The sequence below is a fragment of the Carya illinoinensis genome, chromosome 6 (genome assembly GCF_018687715.1).
Source record: "Carya illinoinensis cultivar Pawnee chromosome 6, C.illinoinensisPawnee_v1, whole genome shotgun sequence".
NCBI classification, from domain to species: domain Eukaryota; kingdom Viridiplantae; phylum Streptophyta; class Magnoliopsida; order Fagales; family Juglandaceae; genus Carya; species Carya illinoinensis.
Genome location: NC_056757.1, coordinates 8,465,885 through 8,488,057, shown reverse-complemented (window position 1 = coordinate 8,488,057; position 22,173 = coordinate 8,465,885). Strand labels below are relative to the sequence as shown.

The window sequence follows — 22,173 nt, the reverse complement described above, 5'->3', positions numbered from 1 at the left end:
TTAATGTAGTTGTAAATAATGCTATTTCTTTACAACAAGAATATGCACATGTGCAAGTTTTTGATGTGTCTAATAAGAAGATCAACAATGTGATGTGTTGGCACCCTCCTCTTATGGGTTATTTGAAATTGAATATTGATGGAACTATTTTCTTTAATCATAATATTGCTGGGATAGGAGTGTTGTTGAGGGATCATAATAGTTCTATTATAGTAGCTTGTAGTAAAGTTGAAAGGGAAGTCTCGTCTACTGAATTTATTGAGGCTATTGCTTTATTAAGAGACTTACAATTGTGTGCTTAATGAGGTGTTCCAAAAGTTTTGTTAGAAACTGATTGTTTGATTTTGGTCAAGGCTTTGCATGCCAATTTTGAGTTTGTAACAGATTTTGAGTTCATCATTCAAGACATTTGCAAGCTTATGATTGGTTTTCAAGATGTCCAAGTTGTGCATGTCAACCCATTAGGCAATTTGGCTGCTCATCACTTGGTTAGATATGCATAGGCAATTGATGATATTGTCATGTGGTGGGATTATTATCCTTTTATTAATTAAGCTATTTGGCTTGATAAACTTTTTATTTGTAAGGATGGTGTTTGATTTGAATGAATGCAAATCTGGTTATTAAAAAAAATAAAAAATAAAAAAATTGCAAATATTAGGAAGCATCCTAACTAAAATAATGTAGCTTGCCGGCCCAATAGACAGCCCAAGATACAGATGGGCTGGACCTAAAAAAGCCCTATATTATAATTGGAAAGACCTAAATTCACACCAATTTCACAAATTTATTTTTTTTCTATTTTCCCATGGATCTTAGAAAACAAAAGCCCCTCAAAATCCACCTGGTTTGCTCCACCGACTCGCCCGAGTTCAGTTACTTAACCAAGTCTCTGACTCGTTCCTCACTCATCGCTCTCGACGCCGAGTGGAAACCCGACCACACAGGAAATCAGTCTTATTTCCCCACAGTCACCCTCCTCCAACTCGCCTGCGAACTCGGTCCCGGACTCGTCTCTGACCCAGACGAGTTGGAGGACTCGGCGACTTTCCTCGTCGACCTGACTTCAATCCCTCTCTCTTCAATCTGGGAACTGCTTAGAGATGTTTTCGTTTCCCCTGATATATTGAAACTGGGTTTCAGATTCAAACAGGATTTGATTTACTTGTCTTCCACTTTCTGTGAGCAAGGCTGTGATCCTGGGTTTGACAGGGTAATTGCTTAACGTTTTTCATTTTCTGTTTTGGGACACCGTTATTTATTTCTAAATTGTAACATTTTTTCCCCTCTGTTTTCTTTTAAATCCCACCACAATGGGAAACTCAAGTTTTGTTATTAAGAAAGGATTTTTTTTTCAAATGTATAACATGGGTTCTAAAGTTTCAGTTCGGGGCGTTACAAAGAGCTCAGTGGAGATTTTATATGCTATAGTTTAGAGTTATGGTTATTGCTTTCTCTTAGTTGATGCTGACACACTATTAGCTGCTGCATGTTTTTGGTAATATTCTAAAGAATTAGTGAAGGTTGAGCTCTCTGTATCTAATATTTTCCAATCTGTATTACCAAGCGAAATCCTTTGAACTTATATATTATAACAGGTGGAGTGGTGATATATTGTTGACGACAATTTTTTTTTTTTTTAATTTTTAATTTTTTTTTTTTTTTGTTAACCAAGAAAACACATTGTGTAGTTGGAAAGAGAGGCCAAAAATTTTGGAATATACTCAAATATCTCGTAGAATTCTCCAATATTAATGCTTACATGCCATAATGTCTCACAAGAGAAGTGAAAGTAGGTATCATTTAGATTCATCGGGAAGTTAAGGGGATACTTTAATTATCAAAAAAAGTTAAGGGATACTTTATTATTTACTTATTTACTCACAAGGCATGGAACAAGGAAGTCAAAGTTGTAAGATATGGGTTCATGTCTGTCCTCATTTCCTCCCTCAAAGTCTGTAATATGTTCTTCAGAAGCGCTAGGACAAGGAGGAGGGTAGTAAGGAGTCTTATTTGAATGCTTAATGAATATTTTGTTGTTAGTTTGATTTTTGTAATCGGGTTGAGTTAATTTCATACAAAATGTACTTATGTTTCATAGATCGATGGAAAATAGGTCGAGCCCTTTTTGGATATCACTAGTGTATACAATCATTTGCAACATAAGCTACATGGAATGAAGGTATCAAAACAAACTAAGAGTCTGGCAACCATCTGCAAAGAACTGTTGGGCCTCTCTCTTTCAAAGGTTTGGTTCTTGAATTTCTACACATTTGCATAATTCTCAAGATAACATCTTATTCTATCTTGTTTCTTGTTATTTCATGGATCCTGGTTGCTTTGCAATTTTTGTATATGCAATTGTTTGTCCATTCAATATCACAGATTATAAGTTCTGTTAAGTCATTGAAGTAACCAATTTGAATGGGGCAGAAGTTAGTGTTGGCCATTCAATATAAAGTTTTAAACATAAAACCCAAAAAGAAGTGCTGGCCTGAAGACTATTCCTTATTTTGGTTAGGAGCATAGTTTTTAAAATGATATTTCAGGTCCATATCTTCCCCCCCTCCCCCCCCCCCCCCCCCCCCCCCCACCACACACACACACACAAAAAAAAAAAAAAAAAAAAAAAAAAAAAAGGAAAGAAAGAAAGAAAAAAAAGGAAAAGGAAAGGAACAATTGAAGGCATTGTTGAGTGATAGGTCTTCAATATTTAAATCTATGACGGGAATTTTGCAGAGAAACCTTCACACTCACATGTTGTGGAGGCAACCTGATATCCTTTTGTTTTCCTGCAGATGTGGTACTTAGAGATAATATAAACTTCCAATATTAATATACCAGTCTCATGCCTTTGTTGTTGTGCATATGAAAAAAGTTTCAAACATCTATTGCCTATTTCTGTGTTTGATCATGAATCAAATGTCTGCTAATCTCCAGGGCATGTTTTCCACTATCTGCTCTCTCTGCGTTATGTGGTTTTCAATTTGACTGAAAATAGAGGTAGGTGGAGATTTACTGCCTGTTAGAATGTGATATTTTCATGCATTGCAAAAGGAACTTGGATCTAGCTAGCATGTTACTTTCTGACCAATGTGAATATTCAGCTGCATTCCTCATATTCTTATGCCTTCTCTTTTTATTTTATACAATTAGAATATCTATGCAAACACCGTGCATCAAATATAGAGGCATTCTATTGGGCTTCTGTTGTGAGGCTTGGTTCTGGCACCTTTCCAAGCTTATTGAGGAATTGTTTTGTATCCTTGATATTTCAGTTCCTGGTCTGTCACTTGGTGGCACTTTCACTTAGTACAATTCTTTAATGCAATCTATATTCCTTTAGGAGCTTCAATGTAGTGATTGGTCACATCGTCCTCTTACAGAAGAGCAGAAAACATATGCAGCAATGGATGCGCACTGTTTGCTTGAAATATTTAATGTATTTCATGCGAAGACAATCAAAGAAGGTATGTGGTGCTTTGAAATTTGAGATTTGTAAAAGTTGTTTTTGTATTATTAAACCTGTGCCTTATATCTGCTTTTTTTTACCTACAAAAATAGTATTTTGCTTTAAAGAATGGTTTGGAAGGATATATGTGCCTTCTGATGTGTTGAATGACTTTTCTATTATGTCTTTCATCCTTCATTCCCTGAAACCGTATGATCACAAGTATAGTCTGTTATAAAGCATTTGATAGGTGCTAATGAATTGCCAGATAGATCATAAATACTGGTAAGTTGCCCTTCTTATAGTCTCATCAATGTTCAAAGCATGAATTTCCCACAGAATTGCATCACTGAGATCTTTTTTTTTTTTTGTCTCAGAAGTTTCATTGAGCGGGTGACAGGGATGCTTCTGAGATAGCAGATTCATTCTCCCACCACTTTGATTGGTCATCTAACAACTAAACTGAAGTTCCATGAATCTTTAGGAACTAAATGAATGTGATGCCTACTGACTATCCCATATTTGATCATTAATTTGAGCAAGGATGATTCACAACCAATTTGTATTAGTAGATATTTGCTGGAGTTGGCAACGGCCTTCTGGCCGAATGGCACTACCCGTGGTCCTTATGGACGATTGGGTTTATGGTTGGGGGTTCAAAGCCCCCCAGCTACTAGTACTAGGGCTGATGTCCCTCAAAAAAATTACCTAGCCAAAAAAAAAGAAAGAAGAAGAAGACATTTCCAGCAGTTAAATGTCAACAATGAGACCATGATTTGATTGCTTCAGTGATCATTCAGAGCAACTACTTTGACATTCTCCGCAAAGATTGTGGAAGCAACCAAAACAGCTGGGACAGTTAGTCTCCCAAGCTCCAATATACAAACATCATTTTATTTAACATCGGATACAAGGAATTGTAGAAGAACAACGAAATTCTCTGGAGCTGTTTTACTGTTCTACAAGAAATCAATAGACAGCCATGCTCATTCGTTCTGACAAGTATCTGAATGAAAATTACCCATAGAACTGCATGCTTGATCATTTAATTTATATCAGCAAATTGATAATTAAAACTTTTTTTCGTGCCATTCATAGAGTGTGATCTTCCAATATGGCAAGCATTTTTCCATGTTCCAACTACCGTTATCTTCTCACTCATTGGGTTTACAAATTTTCATAACTAGTTCATATTGATGTTTTGCCATGCATAAGCATCACGTAAACTACCAGGCATCTCATGATGTTATTTTCTTCTCTCTCTTCACTTAATACAATTGAAGCCATATCCACTTTGTAACAAAAGTCTCTTGGGCTCTTCATTGCAGGGAGTTATTTTCACAATGTTGACAAAATGTCTCCCGCTAATGTGGATCTTGGGTTGAAAGAGGTTCTTGAGCAGCATGATATAAGTAGTAAAGTTTTGAGTATCAAATTTTGTGAAGCTTTAGAAATAGTCCAGGCTACAGCTTCTAATTTTCCAGAAAAAATAACTACAGTGCATGAGATGGTTTCAAGATCATCATGCAGAATTACCATGCCAATGGATGAATCTATATTGAAAGTTGTAAAAAAATATGGGGAAAAAATTGTGTTGAAAGATTCAGACAGAAAGCCAAAGGCCTCCAAAAAGAGAGGGAAGAGACAGTCACCAGTGGATGCAATCTTCAAAGAAAAGCAATCAGAAAATTCAGATGCTTGGCAAGGGCCTCCACCATGGGACTTGTCTTTGGGGGGTGATGGATGCCCTAAATTTCTATGTGATGTGATGGTAAGTATTTGTCTTATATGTGTATGCGGAGTTTTTTTAAAGCTAAGAAGTCTTTGATTTTTACTTTCTACAAATGGCTGAATATAAATTACCTGATAAGATAAAGGAAAATTGTGGTAGGTTCTCATGCTTCTAACTGACCAACTATCAGTGGAACACTGTTTTTTCTTCATTATCATCATCATGTTTTCTTCTCTGTAAGAATAATTCCAGTAACGTGATACAAAACCCTAGATTTGTTACCTCCCAGCAATCTAGGATTTAAATGCATTTCTTTATATTGTAAGCATGGGGCTAATGAAACATTTACTCAGGTCGAAGGTTTGGCAAAACATTTACGGTGCGTTGGGATAGATGCTGCTATTCCTTATACAAAAAAGCCCGAACCAAGGTGTTCCTTACATGAATGATCTCAATGAATAAATATTTTTTCTTAATGAATAAATATTTTTTCTTACTTTAAAATTGTTGATTATGGTGTTAAGCTTGGTGTATTTTTTATGCTAACTGAAATTTAATTGTGTTCAGGGAGTTAATAGAACAAGCACTCAAAGAGAATAGGGTTCTCTTGACACGAGATGCTAAGCTGCTAAGACATGAGTATTTGATAAAAAATCAAATATATAGGGTGAAGGCTCTTCTAAAAAATAAACAACTACTGGAGGTATGCATGTAGTTATATCTGCAAGCTAAGCAGACAGTTTATTTATTGGAGAAATGCTTTACGAATGCAAATCATAAAAAAATTCAACAACCACGTGACCGTGCAAGTGTTTAAAGATGGCTAGGAAACATTTTTTGGGTACAGCTCACTAAATCAAATTCTTGCTACATTAATTTTGGCACTAGTTTAAATGCTTCTTTGAATTTAAATATTAATTGTTGAACTATTAGTAACTAGCATAACTTAATCATGTTTTAAAACTGATAATGATGCTTGAAATCTTATCAAATTTTCATAAGTAATGCTACTCATCATTCCAATTCTCATAATCCTCTCATTAGATGATTGGAGACTATTTATTATATTTCATTTGTGAACCTATCATCTAATGCCACATCATGAGATGATGAGAGGATGATAAGAAAATGGATGATAAACAGATTTTTTTAATTTTCGTAGATCTCAAATTCTACCGGAAAATGAAAAAAAAAAAATTAAATAGATCTCTTCAGAATCAATGAAGGCAAATCTAATCATAGATTTAATAAATAGGATTTTTTTATTTTAGTCTTGTTTAGGAAGTATGTACCTCTGATGATGATATTTTATGTTGTTTTATTTTTATTCCGAGTAAAGATGCAAGGGAATCTGAGTAAAAATGCATGGGGAGTGCAAAAAAAGTATGATGCTGTTTCTTAAAACAGTAATTGGGAGCTGATTCTGGGTATGAACCGGGTTTAAGAAGGTAAGGTGTTCTAGTGCTGATGGTGGGCTTGTATGGTAGTTGTAAGATTATGTATGGTAAATGGAGGGGATATAAATAGAAAAATGTAGAAAAGAAGGGATGTGAGTCTCAGTTCAAAAAATAGGTGACAATGTAGTGTGATGAGAATGCGCTGGTGACCGAGATTGGATACTTTTTCCTTCATGTCTTTTCGATTGAAGTTAGGAAATAGTGTTGTAAATGTTAACTTGAATTGTACTTGCAGGTCATTGAAACTTTCCAGTTGAAAATTAGCGAGGATAAGCTGATGTCAAGGTGCTCCAAATGCAATGGGAGGTTCATTCAAAAGCCTCTAACCACAGAAGAGGCTGTTGAAGCTGCAAAAGGTTTCCAAAGAATTCCTAACTGCTTGTTTAACAAGAATTTAGAGTTTTGGCAGTGCATGGACTGCCACCAGCTTTACTGGGAGGTACTGTTTATCCATTCAAATTTTCTGCATCATTTTTTTATCTTCTGTTCTATTTATCTCTGTTTTTTCAACTGTGACCGAGTAAGAAATCATTTGAGGAGCCAGTTTTCAGTGCAAGGCCAAGTTTACTTGATAGGTTTGAAGTATATATCATACTGATCCATGTTAGAATCATAGCGATGTTTTTTCCCTGTTTGGAGAGAATCTCCATGTACATTAACTGTTTCATTGATCGAGTGTCTAAAAAGGCTATGTGATGGTACATGGGGAGTCAGTTTGCCTTGTGGCAGTTCTACAAATCACATATAGGGTGTGTTGTCAGGTTTTTTCAAGGACCAGATGGACACAAAACCATATTATATATAATTTGGTGTGTAAAAAACTGAATTTCATCAAGAATGCCATATTTTCACGACATAAAAAATTTTGAAAATACAGATGCAGCCAACATAAATGCGTTGTGTGAAGGTGGCAGAGACAGGTTTGGGATAATCCATTCAATCTTTTATTTTTGGTAAAAGGGGATCAAAATATTATATATATATATATATATCTGTGATAGACGGTTCTCTCCTGCTCGTTCATTTGCTAAGATCAAGCCTCAATCTTGAACCATATTGAATGAGGAGGATCCATCTTTGGTTCTCTCCGAGGATTTGTGGATGGAATCTTTGATACTGCAAAGACTTATGGTTATACCATTTAAAATGCCAAGCGTATTACACAGATTAAAAATTATGTTTTCCTGTTTGGTCATTTTGTTTGAAAAATCGCATACAACTTCTCCGAACTTGATATGAGATGCGCATGGGTAGATGATGTTGGTATTGGGCTTTGCTAACATGAGTTTAATGTTCGCATCAATGTTACAGGGAACCCAATACCACAATGCAGTCCAGAAGTTCATCGACGTATGCAAGTTGAATGACTAATCCGAAGTCCAGAATCATTTTGCAGTTTTTCTCCCAAGTTGGTATTGGTACCACTTTATGAACCTCCTGTTTTGAGTACAGGTCCATATCAGTTTTATATGCATTTTTTACTCGTTTCTATTGCTTAAATTAATTCAGTTTTCTTGGCATCAGTATCTAGTAGACGATCACGACATGCCCCCACTTTATTATATGGTGATGCTTTGTATAGAACTGGTTGGACCCTTTACACTATGGGGAAAAGCTGTCTGCCAAAATTGACTAAATTGGAAGTTTTACTGTATGGGCATGACGTGTATGTGTGATATTGTTCAGACTTTTTGTTTCGTAGTTATATTTATTTAGTTGCACCAACTCAGTGTTCTACGAATAAATCATATTTCTTGTGCATAAACTCCTCCCCATGTGAAAGGCGTTTATGCATGCAATGGAAGCAATCCTAGTTATGTGCCAGAATGAACTGATGCAACTGTTGGGGCTGTCACATTTGGCAAAAAGCAGTGTGCTTCATGTCCCACAAGGGAAGTCACATTGATTTCAAAATCATAGCCCTTAAACGCTTGAACTACCGAGTATATTACAAACTTAGGGGACAAACAAAACTGGTTGAAGTTGAACTGTCTCTAGTGTAGGAATTTTCTCATTTTCAACTAGGGAATGTTCTGTGGTGGTTACTAATTTGACTCTGAAAAGATGGATTGCCCAAAGAACCTTGTCATGCAAGTATAGGCTAATCTTTATCTTTTCCTGTGGGAAATTTTGAAATTTTAGGACATGTTCCTTGACCTGTTGGATTTGCCATTTTGTGTTCATTTATGATGTCTTACTTTATAGAAAGTAAACAAACATTACTTTTGAGTTGGTCCATCAAAGCACTAAGCTTTAGTGTGATTGGTTGAAAGTTAAATTAATGAATCAAAGATTTAGTTGTTAGGCAACTTTGATACTGAAGAAGATATGCAAACCTTACAAGCATGACACACACACATGCACACATGCACTGTTACTTGGCCGAGAGTTTAGTGTCTCTTTCATGCTGATGCTCAAGCGATGGGTTCCACACGTAATTATTCTCAGTGGATGGTCGGTCCCACTATGACTCTTTTCTTGTAAAGATTTTAAGAAGGGCCTCAGAAAGAATGCTATGTTGATTGTGATCAAGGAATGTAAAATGGTTGGCTCCTTTTGACCAGGAAATTTCTCTGTGGGTCTCATTTTTCTCTACATAATAAGCATTGGTTATTACTTTCAATCCAAATATATTTAAACAAAAACAATCTAAAACATCTTGCCTTGATTTCTATAAAAAAAGAAAAATAATAATCAAAACTACTTTTTATATAACTCCCAAAAAAAAAATCTCTAAAAACTTTTTTAAAATCTCATAAAATCAATTTTTAAAACCAAGAAGTTGAACATTAGAAGATTTGAATCATAACTAAATTTTGGAATAAAAATCTGTTTGAAGCCTTTTTGGTTTAATACATAATAATAATTAAAAGAAACGATATTTATATCGTATAATTATTTTTAAAAAGGTAAATAAATAATATACTTATATAAAAAAAATTTTATTTTTTTCGAAATAATAGTTATATACTATACGACTATATTTAATATTATTCAATAATTAATTTACGAAAATCATTTTTGATCAGGTGCAAAAATGCAACAGAGCCAAAAGCAAGAAGTGCAAAGTTATGGATGAGAAAGGGACGAAGAGAGAGAAAAATTCGTTTATTTCATTTGTCAAAGTTTATAACACTAATCCACAGACAGGTGGGACCCAAGATGTGAACCCACTGCTCTCCCCAATCAAATCACCTCCACTCTACCTATTATTTATTCTACACTCTTCTCCACCATACACCAGCTCTATTTTATCCCCTTTTTTTTAAATACATTTATTAAGGAAAATGGCAGAGGAAAATATGTAGGAAGTGAATCCTTCCAATTTGGTAATTTTCTTATTTGTTTTTCCTTTTTTAGCACTTCTATGTTTGGACGTGCGATTTTGCAAACTCACCATCTTAGTCACATAGTATTGTTACGTACAGTCTTTTTTAAAAAGATTAAAATTTATTATTAATAAGTTAATTTTTTTTTCATGTAAATTTCATATTTATTTATTTTTTTAAATTAATTATATAATATTTATACTCACGACTGTAAATATCATTATTCTTAATCATATAAGTGTTTTAAATTTTTTAACATTTATGATTATCTTTATAATCTACTCACTTTTTATGATGGGAAATGATAATAAAAGTTACCGATTTTTCTATTTATTTAATTGTTAAGGATTTGTTTTCAAATGGGTTTGTGATTTTTTTTTTTAAAATTTTTAAATGTTAAAAACAGAATACATTTTACACTTCTAGATAGAAATTCTCGAGCCACTCTTGGTGGCCTAGCATGACTCTTTTATGAATTATCCATATCTAGAGCATGAGATTGAGGAGTTACAATAATTGTAACGAACTTTGTAATTGAAGAGATTTTTCATATTAAAACTTCATTATTCAAGTCAAAAAGGGAAAAATCGATGATTAGGATAGCAAATATTATTATTATTTTTCTTGGCAAATAGGTGTGTATGATTTAAAAAATATTTTATTATTCTCTTATCATATTAAAATTTTTATGAACAGTTATTTTTTATTATTTCTTGTATATTTTATTAATGTAATTGATTGTATTTTTTTAAATATAAAATAATTATTTCGACTTATCAAATTAATAAAATATAAAAAAATAAAAATAACTAGCATATATTTTTAAAAAAATAATATTTACATTCGTAATTATATAAATATTATATAATTCTGTTTAAAAAAAATAAATTAATACGAAACGTATATAAAAAAATTAATTTTTTTAACTATAAATTTTTTTAAAAAATAATTAGACAATCTATCGTAAATAGAATTACTCGTCTCTTTAACCCTACAGGATGCACGCAATATTATTTTCCTTCGGAGACTGGCGCACGCTCAGCTTTAGAGAAAGTCGTTGTCACGGAGACATCTGAGACTTTTTTTCATGGCAACCTTCGTACAATCTATATGAGCCTATTCCCCGATGTTTCTGCTTTATTGTTTTAGCAAGTGGGGTCCTTTTTACATTCATTCTCTCGAGCCTCGAGTTTCGTCTATGATTTTTTCTTACTGCTCTACAACTACAAGTAAATTTAAAGAGATATATTAATTTTAAATTTATAAATAGACATAATTTTATGTTGCTTATATTTATTTTATAATAAAAATAATTTTAAAATTTAATATATCACATCAAATCATGTTAATTAGTAAATTTACTTTTGTGAAATTTTTTTATAGCTAAGATGTTTATTAAATTTAATACATGATATAATTTGTAAATTAAATCTTTTCTTAGGTAATTCTTAAGAAATTAATGAACTATGTTGCTTGTAATCCAAACAAGTAGATTGGGGAGAAGGAGAGAAGTGGGAGGTTTAGTGTGAAGATTGCTTATTGATGTTTCAAGGCATGCAAAGAGTCTAGCAGATGTGAATCTTCTAATGCAAATGCTTATAATAAACTCTGGCATTCCCTTCGATCGGCAGCTGCAGATCCCCAATAAAGTGAAGGTGTTTATATGGAGGGCTTGTAAGGAAGGATTGCCAACGATGGAAAACCTAAGAATGAAAAAGATTGATGTTGAAGTGAAATGTATATTTTGTAATGGAAGTCTAGAGACCTTGAAGCATGCCCTTGTACAATGTCCTCATCTTCATGACTGGTGGTCCAAATACCTGCCTACGCTTCTACAAATGGATCAGTCCATGGCTTTTAAAGATATGACTTTGCCTGTTTAGGTAAATGGATCTATTGAAGACTTCTCTTCTTTTGTGCTCATTGCTTGGGGTATTTGGTTTAGAGGAATAAAATGATTCATGAGCAAACCTGTATGGAAATAAGCCAAGTGATTGAATTTGTACTTTCTTTCAAGAAGATTTTTCAGCCTATTAGATTACAGCAGGCTCAATCTCAAAGTTCTAGTAAATGGATTCTACCACCAGCTGGGACTTTCAAACTGAATATGAATGGTGCTCTTTTCTATGATCAGAAAAAGGTTGAGATTGAGATCATTTTAAGAGATTCACTTGGGAATATGATGTTGGCAGCTAGCAAGGAGGAAGAAGTTCCTGATTGTTTCTCAATCGAAATACTTGCCATGTTGAGAGGATTATAGCTCTGTGCAAACATAGGGATTGTGAACCTTATTCTTGAAAATGATTGCTTGGTAATGGTTTTAGAGATCAATAAAGACAGTGCTTCATTCATGGATCAATGTGTGCTGGTACAGGAGACTAGAAAACTGATGAAGATGTTTCAGAATTGCAATGTTATTCATGTTAATCAAATGGGCAATGAAGCTGCCCATAGGCTAGCTAGAAGAGCTTAGAATGTGGAAGACATAGGGATGTAGAGGAATGATTTTCCCTCAAATGTATTACAAGCCGTATGGTTTGATAAAAACTCTATGTCACTTTTTGTTTTCTGTTAAATAAATGGTTTCTTTCCTATAAAAAAATTATTTTATGTCATCCAAATGTGAATAAAGAAATTATTATTTTTATTCTCATTTTTTTCATTCTCAAATACATTTCTTGCGCATTATAAATGATTTTATATGTCACCTACTTAAATGAATATATGATTGAGAATAATAAAATTAGAAAAAAATGAAAAATAGCACTGTCCTCTTAGATATAGGGTATGTTTAGATGTTGAGCTCTTTCTCAGTCTATTTCATATCAATCATTAATAAAACTTACTATTTTTTTAACTTAACATAAAAAGTTAAAGCATATCTTAACCTACATCGTCATAAATTCAAATACATATTAATGGACTAATAAAATTCACTCAAATATTTTAAGTCATTACTATTTACAAATTAACTCAAACCATTTTAAATCACTTCAACACCCAAAGGCAAGAACAATATTGGCAGGGATCGATGCCGTTTCCTATTTGGACGCATCAGAGCCACAAGCCACAAGGCTGCAGATTCAACCTTGAAACCGACCTACAATTCTCTCTGTCTCCCCCAGGCCCCAACACAATCAACCAAAAAACAAAAAAAGAACTTGATAAAATAAAAAAATAATTGAAGAGAAGGAAAAGAGGAAAGAATCCCAGTAGTACTACTCATTCTCTGGTCTGAAAAAAAGAGAAGTCACTAAAGTCCAATGTCATGAGCAAAAAGACGCCTGCAAAGAATAAGATTGACTAACTGGAAATTTAAAAGATAAAAAGCTATGGTAACTTTTGTGGTAGTACTGTATGCATGCGTGTACACATGATCAAATATTCTTCTATAATTTCCACATACATATTACATACTCTTGTAATAACAACAATGTACGTAGAAGAAGCTAGGCCCTGCTTTTTTGTCAAACATTTAGAAATTAAATAGGTGGAAAGAAAATGCATGTAACCTGAGATCATCAATACCTAGCTGCAGTGATCAAACCTAGTATGTATCCTTGGCAATATATATATATATACACGTACACACACGATTGCCATACATATAAAGGTAGGGGAAAGAAAAAGAAGAAAGGAAAGGAACTATGGAGTATGATAATGAAAGATCCCAAATGACAAAACTACCCTTCTCTCTCTCTCTCTCTCTCTCTCTCTCTCTCTCTCTCTCACAGCCGGTCACAGATATAGTTGGCCAACACATGGAACCACCACATATATCATGTCTAGTGTTCCATCTTGCTTTAAGATAATCAACTTGAAAAGCGGTGTGATTTTCATCTCTTGGAAGACCAGCTTCTCTTCCTTTTTCTCCCTCTTCATCCATGGATACTCCTCAGTGGCCACAGGTAAAGAGACTTTTTCGTTCTTTTCTTCCACGAAATTATGAAATTTTCTTCTGGGCTTGGGGGTTTTTCAAAGCTAAATAAAGAATATTTTGGTTTGAGTTCTGAAATTTCTCTCTATTGATTGTTTCGAAAGGTACAACCCCCAATGAGGTGATGTTGTTCAGCTAGCCCCCCTACTTATATTTGAATTTGTGTTACTGTCTTTTAAGATCTCTTCATGTTCTTCAAAGTACTGCACCTTTTTCTTTCTTTTTTCCACCGTCTGATAAAGCACCCGGAAAAGTTTTTGTAATTTGTTTTTATTGCTGGTCATGTAATCCTCATCGAAGTGTAAAGCAGCTTCCTTGTTTTCTCTGCCTTGTTTGTTTCCTACTACACTTTCTTTCTCTGTCTTTAAAATTCTTCTCTCCTGGCCTGAGACGTTTACTTTTGTTTTGATCATCAACTTATGGCCTTTTGCTGTCCGCTCTTTGTTCTTTCTTGGTTTTTTATTCTTCTTTAACTTCAGGGAGTTGGAGTGGTTAAACCCATGGAGGATTCGAGGCCTATGAGGGCAAGGCCTCAAAAGGATCAAGCTTTGAACTGTCCAAGGTGCAATTCAGTTAATACCAAGTTTTGCTACTACAATAATTACAATCTCTCTCAGCCAAGATACTTCTGCAAGACATGTAGAAGGTATTGGACTGAAGGTGGGTCTTTGAGAAATGTTCCTGTTGGAGGAGGTTCAAGGAAGAACAAGAGATCAACTTCTTCTTCATCATCATCATCAACGTCATCACCTGCTTCATCTTCAAAGAAGCTTCCTGATCATCATCATCTTACCCCACCAGCTGGTTTTCCTCACTCTGCTTCTCAAAACCCTAAGATTCATCAGGGTCAAGATCTTAACTTGTCATATCCACCTGGTGATCAGGATTACAACAGCATATCTAAATATGTTGAGGTACCCTTTAATACTGACAGCAAAACCCACCATCAAAACCCTAGCTCATCCTCAAATACTTCAACTCAACTCTCAGCCATGGAACTGCTCAAGACTGGGATCACTTCAAGAGGATTTAGTTCTTTCATGCCCATGTCGGTATCAGAATCTAGCACAATATATTCAAGTACTGGGTTTCCTTTGCAAGAGTTCAAGCCGAGTACTCTGAATTTTTCTCTCGAGGGGTTCGAAAGTGGGTATGGGAATAGTACTCTTCATCAAGGGGTGCAAGAGAGTGGTACTGGTGCGAGGCTCCTTTTTCCTATTGAGGATTTGAAACAGATCCCAACAACAAGCGAATTTGAGCAGAATAGAGGGCAAGGAGATCATTCTAATGGTTATTGGAATGGAATGATGGGAGGAGGATCATGGTAAATATGCCCCACAAGCTCAGAAATATTGGATGAACGATCGAGGAGTTGGTGTTTCAGTTTGTTTTCTTCCACTCCATGGGTGACTTGTTTTTTCTTTTCTTTTCTTGTTTTTTTTTTTTTTTTTGGGTTAATCAAAACTAACAGATCATAGGGTACTACATGGGTTTCTTTCTCTTTCTCATGTTATTATTATTACTATTATTATTGTTTGCATCAATTTCCCCCTTTATTTTCTTTGTTCCCTGTACTTATTTTATTTCGCTCGTCTTTCTTTGCACTATGATCAATGTGGATGTCTGAAGCTTTATTTTAGGTTGGCTTTTCAAAAGAGTGTCCCGGCATGCAGCATAAAAGCTGATAGAACAAGAGGCTAAGAAAGATCGATCGATGTCTCTTTTTAGGACTTAAGGAACAAATGACTTCTTCACTTAGATAATTTTTGTAATTTATTACAGTGATGGGATTTGTGGCTTGATTATCTGTAACTATTTCTGGATTGTTTATATCCTTTGAACTTAAAAGTGAGTTGGAAAGATGGCTGTCAATCCTTTACAGCAAAAGTTTCTCCTTTTTCTTTTTCCCCTTTTCTCTTTTTGCTTGCCAACAGGGTCCAGAAGTGTCAGGTCTTTAATCAGCACTATCTGGGTCTTAGATCAGATTCTTCCACCCAATAAAGCACCACATTCATGAAGAAAATAGGATCTGAAGAACTACCTGAATGACTTGGTATGACACCCACGAACCATTTCTTCACATGCCACACTAAAACTGCAGAAAGAGGGAAAAAATAGAAAGGTAAAAAAGATCAACTTGCTGTACCACTTGGCAACTAGTGATCCAATGTACATGATATGCATGCCTTATAATATATCACAAATGTGTCTCTCCATGCAGCAGTGCAGCCACACGAGTCCAAAGCTCATTCCTCAAATTCATGCATCATGTGCTCGATCCATTTCCATGAGTTATTAATACTTATACTGATCTATCTCCAAGTCCATGCCCCCACCCCCATCTTCGCAGCTTCTTTCTTTCTCATTTTCTTGCACCTCTACGGCTGATCTGGTGCATGCGTACTGGGTCCCAGAAACATTCCCCTTGTTAAGCGTGCTGCGGAATAATCTCCTCCACTCCGCAAATCCTCCCGATTATATATAATCTCTATGTTTATAGACCCTGGCCTCCATGTTTCTTTAATATATACATAGATATATTGTAGAGACCTAGCTAGCGTTGAACTTCCAATATTCATATATAATTCATATACTTTACTTTCTTTTGTGTCTGAAGATGTGTTTGGCACTAGGGTTTTTTTCTTTTTTCTTTTAAAAAAATATAAAGTGGTTGATGGAAGAGGGGTCACCACATAATCATGGAGGTCTTTTTCTTTCCACGCATAGTTATCTACTCCATTACTCTCTCTCTCTCTCTCTCTCTCTCTCTCTCTCTCTCTCTCTCAATCTTTTCCTTTTGCTAGTCTTTCAACTTTGTCAATGCGATGGGTGAAAATATTTAAGACTTATCACTGAACTTTCATCCCCTAGTGTCGGCGTTAATTAGGGTCAATAATTAGAATTCATGATGTGGATGTATGCATATATGCCACCCTCACAATTAACTCATTATGTATATATATATATATATATATATATATAATTGTACAGTACTATACTCTTTATAAGAAAAACATACTATAGCCCTCGTAATTATAACTTAGTTTTGACGCACAGCTCTAATTTTCCTAGCTACTAATTAATTAACCATTAATTTGTCACGTTGATCCAACCATTAAGTACTTCTCAATGTTACAATAATATCCGAATTTAACTTGGAGTACTGCAACCATTATATAGAACTGTTGCATGCATTAATATGTCATAGTCTCCGGCCAGTTATTCAATGACCTTGCAGTTTGACGATATTAATTTTCCCGCCGGCCTCCATTAATCTCGTAGAAGATATCCAAGAATTGAATCTTATACTTACTCCGGTCTAAACCCCCTTTTATAAAAGATTTATTAGTTCTAGAGCTAGCTAGGAACACCCATCATGTTCATGTATATATAGTATGTTTTGGCATATTAATGAGGGAAATGAAGATTTGGGAAATTGATGCAAGGAAAATTATATGTGGATCAGGGAAGAAGTCATGAAGGAACTAATTAAGCTAGGCGTCCCCCATGCCACTGCAATTTGGTCCGAAATTGGGTGGGATTTTTGTAATAACTGGAAGAAATTGAAACATTTAAAACATATTGAACAAATTCATAATCTAAAGAAATTCATAATCTAAGTATAAGACCTTAATGGATTAATCGATCTATATTTTCCCCGGCCCTTTGTTTCGCTGTTCTTCGATCATTTTTCTTCGATCCTCTCCTTTTTATAATTCTATTGTTAAATAATGTGATCAGATACTGCAAACTTAATGTTTTCTCTTACGACTCAAGCATATTTAAGTTATTGAACACCTCCCTGGCCTTTACAAACAGGCTTTCAAAGGTGATGATTCTATGCATGGAAAATTCTATAAACTACATTCTCAACCCATTTTATTTCATTGGCATTGCTCATCAACCTTTGAATTTCTTCTTTTATCGATCTAAGGATGGTAAAAGTGTGTCATCTTTTATATAGTGAAATAAAAATAAGATAGAAGTAATAATTTTGTTTGTTGCATTAGTCTTATATATATATATATATATATATATATATACACCTAATCAAGGTAGAACTCATCCCACAAAAGTGCTTGTGAATGAGAGTGTGCCTTTCTCAATATAAGCCACTTGCAGGATCACTACTAGCCGATGTGGGACAATCCCTTCCCCCCCTTAGATGTCCCTTGTTATATCTGTTCATCCAGTCTATTGTGTCATCTCTCAATTCTTTGCTTCGTGCTCTATTAATCTTGTTCAATTCTTGTTTCTGTTGGCATCATCCTAGTTGTAAAGAATACCAAGAACTATGTCTATAATGCCCTTTTTGCTAGGAGTGTTTAGGGCTTGAGTGGGTAGATGGTTGACTCCAGGGTATGTATTACGAAATGTAATAGGTACATGAGTAAAGACAGGGTTAGTGAGTATCAAGTTTGGTTTTGATTACTTTCATAATCAATATGATGTTTAGATCTAATTCATATATTAGTTTTAGATCTAATATAACTCTTAATATCATTAATGAGAAAGACTTTTTTGTTGAAAAAACTGATAATATTGATTTTAATAAATGAAGTATTCCAAATATTGATGCTAAATCTATTTACAAAACCAATTGGGTTCAATACGCTTTTAAGATTGAGTTCAATATTAAAACTGTTGAACAAACTTATGTTATTTCTAAAACCCATTAGAAATGTTGCATGTTTAACTGAAAATCAATTCAAAACTTTCTGGTAAAAGCTTAGAAATTTCTGCATATTGGTTCTATTTAAGTTGCTATTAAATCTCTTACGAGGAAAGACATCAATGCTTCGATATTTCTTTGTTTGTGTGATGTTAGATTCAAGAAATTTGAAACTAGTATATTTGGTATAATTCAATCTTTTCTGTTTAGTGGTCCTGTCCACTTTGATTGTTTTCCTGATTTAACTCTTGTTTTGGATGATCCTAATATTCTTAAAGTTTTGACTTTAAATATTTTGATGTCTGGATATGATATTGAAGAAGGTAGCAAACCTCTTGTCATAGTTTACCGCATTTATTATCGGATATTAAAAACTAATTGAAATCATAAAACTATTTAAAAAACTTCAGGAAATAAAACTTTGTTAATTTAGAGTTATACTCTTGATGCTTATATTCATGTTCTAAAAATGGTTCACTAGAAGGACTTTGCAAACCTCTTTCTGATGAATGGGCTTTGGAACATGAGGTTCCTCCTGCTAAGGTTATTTCTTATAAACTTAACCTTGGTTATATTCAACAATATTTGAATGGTACTGTTAAAATTAGTTTTGATCAACCTCTAGTAAACAACGAAAGAAGAAACTCTTTTGCTGGAATGAGAAGTTCGTTTGTTGAGTCTATTGTTGATAACCTAGAAAGAAGAGGCCAAAATCTCATAAACTTTATGGAAGATTTAATAAAAACCGTTAAACCGGATTTAAAACTGAAATGTATTTCTACATCCTTTTAGGTTACTTCTGCCTATTATACTACCAAAGATACTGACGTATCCAGAGGAAGAAGCTGATAAAGGAGAAGAAAATGCTTCATCTTTATCTCCAACAGTTTCGGATATAGTTGCTCATGTTCATCATAGCTAGCTTACTGTGATTAATAAAATTTTTGAAATTGATTTAATTGCTTTGGATAAAGAATATAGTTTTGCTAAAAATCATAATAAGAGAAAATCTTATCATGCTATTTTTTCTTATTCTAAAAAATTGCGTGTTAAGAGAACATAGAAAGAAAAAATATATGCCCTACAAAAGCATATACTTTTATTTGATTTTCTTGAAAATTATTATGTTTCTAAGCATAGTTTAAATGTTGTTAAAAGAAATTTTGTCAAGGAAGAAGGAAAGACGATGGTTAAATCTAGTCATCCTCCTTCAGAGATAATTATTATTTCCTATAAAGGAACATATATTAATGCTTTTCCATTCAAAGTACCCAATGTTGATACTAAAGCTACCACTTTAACTAAAACCAAGAAAATTATTGAACAAAACAATTTTGTTGATCAAACTCTCATGTTATAGGTTAGTAATTGGATCGTATTGAAGAAAACGTTGAAAGTCCTGTTTCTACTTCGACTTCCAAACCTGAAAAACCTTTGATTATTTAACCAGAGAATAGGTAAGGTCCTAAAGCCAAACAGGCCAACACTCGTGATAAAATCAATCAGATGCTTGTTGATTTTAAAAGAGAACAACCCTCTACTAATGCTTTAAATAGAAATGGTAAAGAAGTTGATTTTGGTTTTTCTACAGATGAATCAACCAAGTTTAAAATTAGTATCTTGAGTCAAACGAATGGGTGGAGGTAATGGGCATAGCATAAGGATCATAAGGTGTACTAAGAGTAGATGAAAATGAAGCAAGTTTAATAGTAGGAATACTACCAAAAGTAGCAAACCTATTAGCAATATCTAATGTAGTAGAAGGCTCATTTTTAATAAGCTTCATGTTAAGAATTGGGGAAGGGGTGATAATCTTCTTCCCCTTGTCTTTTTTCTTGCTCATGGTTGTCGCAGGAATTCACGAATAAGAAAATAAGTAATAGGTTTGGCTTGAAATAAGGAGAACCAATTTTGATCCATGTTATACAAGCTATGGAAGAGGGCGATATGACTTAGGGTTTCTTATCTAGGCCTATTGTTAGGTTTATGTGATTGAAAGTTTTGGGCTTATTTGATTCATTAAAAGGACATATATTATAAGTTATAGAAATTAGTCTAGACTATTTGGCCTTGAGGATGTTTGGCCCAATTTGGCCTTGAGGATGTTCGGCCCACATATATTTTATTTTGATGAACTAAAGTTTCAAGGGAATTAGGCATTAGTCGGGGCACCGGCCAAGGGCTTTGGGGAAAGCCTTATTTTTGGCCCAGGGTTTTTTGGGGATGGGTATTTAACTCCCATGTAGCCACATATCACAAGGTTAGACATTGAATGAATATTTTCATAGTAAGTTGAGTTTTCTCCTCTTGTTCTTAAATGAACTTTTGAACTTATCAAAGACAAAAACTTTTATGGCGTTCTTCATGCAATTTATGTTCTTGAAACAAATTTTCAATGGGTCTAGATCTCTCTGACTTGATTATTGGCTTTCTTTGGTTGGATTTCAAATTAATTGTGAGTTCAAGGGATTTCAATCCCAAAGGTTCATATCTACCCTATCCCAAATAAAAATGATTTGATTCATAGGCTTAATAACACAGTAGTCTTCTCCAAATTTAACTTGAAATCAGGATTTAGGCAAATTAAGATTTGTGAGTCGGATAGATATAAGATTGCCTTTATTACCCATTTGGATATTATGAGTGGAATGGAATGTCTTTTTTACTCAAAAATACCCTAGTGAATTCCAAACATTATGAATGATATTTTCAATTCATTTACCCATTTCACTATTGTTTACATTGATGATGTTCTTATTTACTCAAAATCTATTGATGAACATTGAAAACATTTGAATTCATTTTTAGATATTATTAGACAAAATGGTCTTGTTGTCTCTACTAAGAAAATCAAATTTTTCCAAACAAATATTACATTCCTTGGTTATGATATTTTTGAAAGTAAAATTTGATCTATTAGCCATGTTATTGAACTTGCTACCAAATTTTCCAATGTTATTCTTGATAAAACCAAGTTGCAAAGATTCCTTGGTTCTCTGAACTATATTGCAGAATTCTACAAGGATATAAGGAAACAATGGCGTCCACTCTTTGAGCGACTTCATTCCAACCCTCGTCTTAGGACTGAAATTCATATTAATCTTATTAAACAGATTAAGACACATATTAAAACTCTTCCGTGTCTTAGTATTCCTACTTTCGTTTCTTTCAAAATTCTTGAAATAGATGTCTCAGACATTGGTTACATTGACATTTTGAAACAAACTATTTCACCAAACTCACTTGAACAAATTGTTGGTTTCTATTCTGGAGTCTGGAATAATGCACAGCTTAATTATAGTACTATATAGAAACAAATTTTATCTATAATACTATGTAATTCTAAATTTCAAATTGATTTCTTAAATAAAAAATTCTTATTACATATTGATTGTAAAAATATGTTTTAGAAAAATATGTTTAAAACATTGCTTCTAAGCACATTTTTGCCAAACAACAATTTATTTTAAGTGTATTTGATTTTGATATTAAATATATTAAATGATCTCTTAATTCTATTACTTATTTTCTTATTCGTGAATTCCTGCGACAACCATGAGCAAGAAAAAAGACAAGGGGAAGAAGATTATCACCC

General features: G+C 33.8%; 2 protein-coding genes across 3 annotated transcripts; both read left to right on the top strand.

The window, feature by feature from the left end:
* Window positions 1-781: 781 nt before the first annotated feature.
* On the top strand, window positions 782-8,365 carry LOC122313714. Of its 2 annotated transcripts, XM_043128901.1 has the most exons (10): window positions 782-1,213; window positions 2,117-2,248; window positions 2,740-2,803; window positions 2,941-3,003; window positions 3,387-3,470; window positions 4,780-5,222; window positions 5,537-5,613; window positions 5,751-5,886; window positions 6,876-7,079; window positions 7,952-8,365. In XM_043128901.1, the coding sequence occupies exons 1-10, from the start codon at window positions 809-811 to the stop codon at window positions 8,009-8,011; spliced, it is 1,668 nt and encodes a 555-aa protein (XP_042984835.1). In that variant the 5' UTR covers window positions 782-808; the 3' UTR covers window positions 8,012-8,365. The 2 variants fall into 2 exon arrangements, with proteins under 2 accessions (XP_042984835.1, XP_042984836.1); XM_043128902.1 differs by lacking the exons at window positions 2,740-2,803; window positions 2,941-3,003 and having other exon boundaries at window positions 3,347-3,470.
* Window positions 8,366-13,719: 5,354 nt separating this feature from the next.
* LOC122314354 (dof zinc finger protein DOF4.6-like) lies at window positions 13,720-15,793 on the top strand. Its single transcript, XM_043129877.1, has 2 exons — window positions 13,720-13,877; window positions 14,386-15,793. The coding sequence occupies exons 1-2, from the start codon at window positions 13,854-13,856 to the stop codon at window positions 15,232-15,234; spliced, it is 873 nt and encodes a 290-aa protein (XP_042985811.1). The 5' UTR covers window positions 13,720-13,853; the 3' UTR covers window positions 15,235-15,793.
* Window positions 15,794-22,173: the final 6,380 nt, after the last annotated feature.

What these genes read in the sequence shown, in the direction of transcription:
- LOC122313714 (XM_043128901.1), top strand. Translation starts at nt 809, where the DNA reads ATGGATCTTAGAAAACAAAAGCCCCTCAAAATCCACCTGGTTTGCTCC. An exon ending in GTGATCCTGGGTTTGACAGG is followed by an intron (nt 1,214 to 2,116) that starts GTAATTGCTTAA and finishes GATGGAAAATAG; the next exon opens with GTCGAGCCCTTTTTGGATAT. An exon ending in CAATTTGACTGAAAATAGAG is followed by an intron (nt 3,004 to 3,386) that starts GTAGGTGGAGAT and finishes GTCCTCTTACAG; the next exon opens with AAGAGCAGAAAACATATGCA.
- LOC122314354 (XM_043129877.1), top strand. Translation starts at nt 13,854, where the DNA reads ATGGATACTCCTCAGTGGCCACAG. An exon ending in ATACTCCTCAGTGGCCACAG is followed by an intron (nt 13,878 to 14,385) that starts GTAAAGAGACTT and finishes CTTTAACTTCAG; the next exon opens with GGAGTTGGAGTGGTTAAACC.